A 7,745-nucleotide genomic window follows, 5' to 3' on the forward strand; every position below is an offset into this window, starting at 1 on the left:
ATATGTTATATGTCACGTTATTTTATGCTGACATAAAAATACTAATTTTTAACAAAAATTAATAAATTTTTTAAGAGACAAATTAATTTACCTATTTTTTAAATAAAAAAATAAAATGTAATCCTCAATTAACATTTTTGTTTTAAAGAATTGCTTTAGGCAAAATGCAATCCTCAAATAACATTTTTTCAAGGGATTAATTTATTTTTTAATTTAATATTATGAGATTAAAAAAAAAGAGTTAAAAATGAAAATGAAAATGGTAATAAAAAGATGAAATGAAGTTTTCAAGGCCCAAGACTCGTCGTTAAATAAGAATGACTGAGTAAAACTATAAAACGGAAATTGTATTCAACAAATACATATTAGAACCCTCTACCTAATCAACTTAATAATCACGTCCAATTTTGTAAAACTAAAATTAGAATTTCATATAATCCAAAACCATTCCTTCTCACTGCCAACACCCCTTTCTTCTTTCTTCTTTCCATTTTGTTTTCTGCATTAAACTTAGTGTGAAAGAACAAAACTGTAAACCAAAATGGACAAAGCCTCCAAGTGGTTCCGCAGTATCCTCGTTCTCAAAAGAAGAGACTCCCACAAACAACCACCTTCTTCCAAACGTCGTTGGAGTTTCGTTAAATCCTACCGCGAGAAGGACTCCTCCGCCGTCTCCACTGCAACGTCGTCCCTACGCGGTCTTCAGCAACCACTCGAAGATTCTGTTTCTGTTGTTGACGCGAATAGTGGGTATGATGCGGTGGATGATAATAACGACCACGCCATTGCTGTGGCTGCCGCTACTGCCGCCGTTGCCGAAGCAGCCGTTGCGGCTGCTCAAGCTGCCGCTGTGGTGGTTAGGCTCACCGGAAGCAGTGGTAGGTGCGCGCGTGATCCGGTGGCTCACGTTAGCAACAGCTACTGGGCAGGCGAGGAATTAGCTGCGGTCAAGATACAATCTACATTTCGTGGATACCTGGTTTGTTCTTATTTATTGATTATTCTTACTTTCAGCTTACTTATCCCTTTATCATGATTTTGATGAAAATTTCCGGGATTAACGAATAAGATCATGTTGAATGCGAGAAACGTGTCGTTCGTGCACATTTGAGTCACCGACTCTTCCGATTCCAAGGCATTGAACTCGTTTTTCCATAAAAGAAAAAAAAATCCATATTTATATTTTCCAGAACGAAAGCACGAAACTGTAGAAGAAAGCAAAGCCTTAGTGGAAACTGTTTTGTTCCTATTACTCAAAATGATGTCGTTTTCTAGTTCGTCCTCTTTCTTCCAGCTACTGTATTGTTGGTCTATGTAGGTAATCTTTCGTTTTACAGTGAGTTAAATAAAATTATCTAATTTTGGGTTTTAGTTAATTAAACCTGGATTATTGCTGTCTAATTATTGAAAGCTTAAAAGGGTACCCAACAAGGCAACAACCCTTTTGCTAAGGGTCAATAACAACAATTATATAGCTTACCCAATTAAGAATCAACCAATTGTCAGCATTTTCTGATCAGAAGACTTTGAATGCAATGGAACTTTTCTGGGAAAATGGATGACCTGGGTCCAAGATTTTCTATAATTTTTGGGTTGAAATCTTCTGGGTAAATGGCAAATTTTCTGATCACTGAAAAGGGTGGGTCCAATCCAGTGGAAAAAAGTATGTGTTTCCTTAAGTGTATTTCCATGACCTTTTTGTTTGGGAGATTATATAAAAAGCTTTTCGTGTGGGGTGGTAGGGGGCAGCTAGTGTGAAGTCTTTTTCCCTTTTTATACTTTTGTCAGATCTTTAAATTTTTTCATGCTATAGTACTATTAATATATTACTGTGACTATCTATCATCTCCCTGGCTACTGGAGCCTGTTATCTTTAAATTTTTCATGCTTCTAGTACTTGTTTTCTGCATCTGCCACGGCACCAGATTTTAGAATTTCCTTACTTTAATCATAAATGCTTCAATGTGGTCCTGTTGCGTTGTGACCTTAGTTGGCCATTTGTGATTGCCCTTTATTCCTAAGCATATAGTTTGCTTGTTGCTTTTAGTTGTTAGGTTTCTTGCTCTTAAAGTCATTAATGGAGGATTTTTACCCAATAGTTTGATATGTTGGTGAAGTGATTATAATGAATAATGACCCTTTAATGTTTTTTGTTCAAATGACCTTGTTTGCTTGCTTGATTATACTTTTTAAAATTTTCCTGATGTTAACCTTTTAAAGGCAAGAAGGGCTTTGAGAGCACTAAAAGGATTGGTGAAGCTTCAGGCATTGGTTAGAGGCCATATTGAAAGGAAGAAAACTGCAGAATGGCTAAGACGGATGCAAGTATTCTTGCAAACACAAGCACGTGCTCGTGCCGGGCGGGCCCAAATTTCCGAATCTTCACGAATAAGCAGCAAATCTTCTCACTACCTCCATCCAGTAAGTCAGTATAGTTCTTCCCTCTTTTCATTTTTTGGGATTGAGATGGTTGGATTTGTTACATAGATTTCTCCTTGTGCTTATTAGATTGATATAAACTTTTGTGTATTTTGTAATTGTTGGTGACTCTGGAATCTCTCTATTAATGTACAGGGTCCACCAACCCCTGAAAATTTTGAACATGCCGTTCAACCGAAGAGTACAAAATACGAACAATCATCAATGCTGAAGGTATGCTTTTCATATCTATTTGAAGCTCTGTTGTTGGACTTAGGTGAGTGTTGGGTACGGTTGTGTCTAACAAACGCAAATTCAATCCTTTTGAAGTTTTCTGTAGATTTGGAGTACGATATTTTTTTTACTTAAGTCTGAATATGTAGGATACAGATTTCGAACATGAGTATTTAATAAATAAATAATCGGATAATATAAGTTCGGAGTTTCTTTAAGGAAACTTTGTAGTACTATTTACTTATTTGGCATTGACTATGCATGCTTAACTAACTTATTCCAACAATTTCAGAGAAATGGCTCAAGGTTGAGTGGAAGGACTCGTGATAATTATGAGCAAATGCACCCAGGTTGGTATACGTCCGACCACTGGATTGATGATCAATCATGGGATCAACGAGGGCATTCGACAAGAATTGGTCATACGGATGATGAAAAAAGAATGACAAAATTCTTGAGGTTGATATTGGGAAACCCCGTTTCACCTCCAAACGCCGAAACCTGTTTCACTCTACACACCTTGCATTGAATTCTGATCTATATGGTTGTAGCTTCACAAATTCTAGAGACTCACATCAAACAGCTCCTACTCCTTTGTCTGAAGTTCAGTCCTTAAATTTATTGAAGTTCCCTCATGAGGTCGAGGAAAGTCCTTTCTGTACTGCTGATAATAGTCCAGATTTCCATTCGGCATCATCAAAAGGGGGTAGTTCTATGAGAAGCCCCTTTACTCCTGCCAAGAGTGATGGGTCAAGAAGCTATTTAAGCGGTTACTCGGACCACCCAAATTACATGGCTTTCACTGAATCTTCAAGGGCTAAGGTAAGGTCTCTGAGTGGTCCCAAACAAAGACCCCAGCATGACAGATCCAGTTCGACAAAGAGGTATTCCATTCACGGCTTCGGAGAATTGAAATCATGTACACTGAAGTCTGCCTTGCACGCAAACTTTGCAAACAAGGCTTATCCAGGTTCAGGTCGTTTGGACAGGCTAGGAATGCCTGTTGGATATAGATATTACTAAATAAGGGTTTGCTGTGTTCCCTTTTGCTTTATGTTCATGTTTTCATGCGTAGGTAGGACTTATGTTGATGACTCTTGACCTAACTCTCTCATTGTGTTTTAGTGCATGTGACTTCCAATCAAGTTTCAAAGATCATGTATTCAAAATGTGCTTTACAAGGAGTAACCTTATGAAAAACAAAGATGAAATAGGGTTTAGTCATAATTGTCCCTTTGTCCCATTTCTTTAATCCTTCTTTTGTAGATGTGATTAAAGTTATTCATTCCTGCTTGTGACCCTTTATATAAGTTTTGCATGCTGGCAGAATTCTAAAGGCATGTAAACTACATTTGGCAATCTTTATTGGCAAACTTTAGAAAATAATCCCGACTTTTGGTGGTATCCAGTCTAGTGGGTAGGTTTTGGCATGCAGGTTAAAAGAAAAACCTATGGAATTTACGAAGCAGCCAAGAGTTTTACTGGCTCAGGCTAGAAAAGGTTTATGTACTGAAGAATCAGGGGGCAACGAGGTGACCCAAAGTCTCAGTCAGGGCAGTGAAAAGTCAAAAAAAAAAAAAACAGTACAAATTTCATTAAAATGTGTTTATCAGGGAGCAGAGAAGGGGGTCAATGTCCTATCACCTTGATATAAGATTCCAATCACTCAGTGCCAATGTATTTCTCTATAGGTGGATCAGAGCAGAGCACTGCCATTTCTATAGGTGACTTTGGAAGAAAAAAAGGTCTGAAAATACGTCAAAGATTTATCTCTACTTTCTAAGTAAACCTGCATTCAATGACAACATATATGATGTATAGAATTGCATCCATATAAGAACAACGAATTTACTAATATTCAAATATAATCTCTAAGCATATACATAGACAAATATCAACCGGAAGAAATTAATAAACGAATAAAAATAGTGAAAGAATTGAGTGAGAGAAGATGAAGACGGGGGTTAATAGTAGTAATGGTAATGGTTTCATTATTATTTTCCACAGTGCCAACTTGATGTAGGAACACAGCTCAGGTAATGGCACCAGCTGCAATGGTCATTTCCATTTTCTCCTCTAAACAGCATCACCAATCCGACTGTGAATCTGCATCCCATCCATAAATTATACAACATATCAATCTTTCCAGTCAACAGAAGGACGAAAGCTAAATTAAAATGCAGGATTTAGATACTTACCCAACTATAACCAAGACCACTGCAATCACCCAGAAAACATATTGGTATGCCCTGTGCTTAGATTTAACAGGTGCACCAGCAGGAACATGCTGACGTTGAACCCACCCGAATTGGGGACGAAGCAGCAAAACAAACCCAAGGAGAAAGCCGGTCAAGAAGCCACCGATATGTGCGAAGTTATCGACGTGAGGAAGAATCCCTACTGCTAAGTTAATGGCAATAATGACCACAAGTGTGATCAGAGCAGCAGCCTACACACATACGTCAACAAACTCACAGTTAACAATTATGCAACAAACATCAAAGCAATTACTATTTTCCAATAGAATGCAACATGTAAACATTTTTGCTTTCAAAGCGTATATATACAAAGGGCAGATGACATACCTTATTTGTGTAGATAGTCCAGTTAGTCAGAAGCTCCGATAACATTGCTCCCAGAAGGCCGAATAAAGCACCAGATGCACCAACAGAAATATTATCCTGAATGAAAAGAGATGATAGTATACTCCCTCCAAAGCCGGACAATAGATAGATAAGCCCAATACGCACTGTCAGGGGAAAAACACATATATAAGCTATAACAGCAAGATGATCAAATTCTTCATTCAGCAAGTAATGAATCAAATAATCATTAATCAAGCACTAAGAAAAGGACAGATAGAATACGGAATCCAAATTGCTGTTCAAGGCGAATTCCAATGAAGACCAAGCTCAACATGTTAGCAAGAAGATGAATAACGCCAGCATGTAGCCAGATGCAAGTGATGAGCCTCCATCCTTGCTTGCCATGCGCTACCTTGCTCCAATTTAGTGCTCCCAATTTGTCCAATCTGAATAAGAACAAAAATTAGAAAGTTAGAAAGAGCTACAATTATTGCCAATGGCATGACCTAATTAAAATCTTGCTATAGACTGAAAAAGAACAGGAAAGATACACATCATATAAAAATCCAAGGAGCCTCAAGTTCCATTCTAACCCAATTCGAAGCGGGTTTAAAACCATCAGATTTAGAGATGGGAGTAGATGCGGCTTACGTATGAGAAGAAGGACCAAAGAGAGGATTTTCTTTCAAAGGCTGAAAAGAAAGCTTGCCAAGGAACTTAGCCACGCAGCTGCCTTCAAATCCCAGATTGTTGTTAGGGCAATCATTGATATACATCACCACAAAAAAAACAGCAACATTAGCCACCACGAACATTGGAACAAGCCATGAAGTCCATTGCTTATCAGTGTTTTCTACATAGAAAGGAGATGATGATTGGTGATAGCTATTTGCTCTGTTCTTCCCATTCCTTCCTCCTCGCTCTAGATCCCCACTTGCCATCCTCCAATACAAAAACTTGGTTCTTTTTCAAGTTTAATGAATAAAATTTGTACCTTTTTTTCTTCTGTGGGGTTTTCTTTTTCAAAGGAAACTGGGATCAAACTCAAATTTATATCTATTTCGATTAGTAGAAATGGAGAGAGATTTGGGTTGTGGGTACAGATTTAACCGTTGAGCTACAGCCTACAAGTTTTTATAGCTGTCAGTCTGTCTGTCTCTATCTTTGAGCTTTGTTTCGTGGTGGTTTGTGTGATTGACTGTTGGGTTTGATAGAGTAAAAGCTTGTTCTTTACCTCCTCTTTTAAATGTAACATTGATGAACCCCAAAATCTTTAATAAAGTGATGCATTAGTTTTTTAACCTTTTGATGAAGAATGAACGTTATGGAAAGTGATTCTAACTTCGTAATTATCCCCACCTGGAAATGATCAACATTCTACATTCTATCACCTTTTAATGCCATAATAATCACGGAAAAATAAGAAAATTCCAATTTCTCATTTCTTTTAAAATATGCTATTAGTTTTTATATTTTAAAAAATTCAGATTTAATCCTTATACTTAAAAATTAAAATTTTTATTTTTTTTTGATTTAAAAATCTTAGTTAAACTATTATTGTTGATGATAGTTTTTATTAAAATTTATTAATTTAATATATTTATTTTTTGTTAATCATATCTCACATTATATAAAAATAATTTAATTAATGTGTAAAATTGATAAATTTTAACAGAAAATACTGATAATATTACTGATTAGACTAAAATTTCTAAATAGAAAAAAAAGAAAACTTGATTGCTAAATCTCAAACTTAGACGAAATACAGCATATTTTAAGCAAATAATTAATATATCTTCAATTAGTCAATGGTAGAGGTAGAGGGCCTCCAGCCATATGTGGTTGTCAATTTTTCATTTCATGCTCATCTAATTAAAGGAAAGAAAGAAAGAATGGTATTATGTATATTGAGAGTACATCTTGTAAAAGGCAGCATTGGAAACTGAGGTCCTCAAATAGTAAAATTGCTTTAAAAATTATAAGTTAATCGTTAAAAAATTGCAATTCTGATTCCTCTAAAATAGTGGCTTAGATAAAGTTTGTGAAATGAGTTATTAACAGATGGAGTGTAATAAAGAAATGAATAAAATAGGAAAAGGAATTAAAAAATATAGTTTCCTATATGGATATTTAACATATAATTTGTAAATTATTCTTTGGTTTGAAGAAAATTCCATAAACTCTGGCGTTAAGATTTTTTGGTGTAAACCTTAATTGATATATAAATATGGATATGGTAAAAATGGGTATGAAAGGCTGATGCCTTCCATGTTAAGGAGCTGATCACAAACACTCAAAATGGCAATAAAATCATTACAGGGATTGACTTTTATTATTTAAATGACACGCTGATATTACGCGGATTAGGATAGGAATTGCTCAGCAAATGAAGCGAAATTTTATAGGTGGAGTGAGTTGGCAGCAAGCCACTATGGGTTTCAGTTGGTTGGCTGGCTGGCTGGACTAGTTCCTTTGGCTTTCAACCTACGCTCTACGCCTCCGCCATCT

General features: G+C 36.2%; 1 protein-coding gene and 1 pseudogene across 1 annotated transcript; one reads left to right on the top strand and one right to left on the bottom strand.

The window, feature by feature from the left end:
- The first annotated feature begins 444 nt into the window (after positions 1 to 444).
- LOC107927000 (protein IQ-DOMAIN 14-like) lies at positions 445 to 4,357 on the top strand (annotated as a pseudogene).
- A 129-nt stretch (positions 4,358 to 4,486) lies between these two features.
- LOC107927001 (RHOMBOID-like protein 3) lies at positions 4,487 to 6,467 on the bottom strand. The gene is made up of 5 exons (XM_016857958.2): positions 5,889 to 6,467; positions 5,520 to 5,683; positions 5,238 to 5,401; positions 4,851 to 5,101; positions 4,487 to 4,758 (listed from the first exon to the last, which is right to left on the bottom strand). The coding sequence occupies exons 1-5, from the start codon at positions 6,176 to 6,178 to the stop codon at positions 4,647 to 4,649; spliced, it is 981 nt and encodes a 326-aa protein (XP_016713447.1). The 5' UTR covers positions 6,179 to 6,467; the 3' UTR covers positions 4,487 to 4,646.
- Positions 6,468 to 7,745: the final 1,278 nt, after the last annotated feature.

The sequence above is a fragment of the Gossypium hirsutum genome, chromosome A08 (genome assembly GCF_007990345.1).
Source record: "Gossypium hirsutum isolate 1008001.06 chromosome A08, Gossypium_hirsutum_v2.1, whole genome shotgun sequence".
NCBI lineage: Eukaryota > Viridiplantae > Streptophyta > Magnoliopsida > Malvales > Malvaceae > Gossypium > Gossypium hirsutum.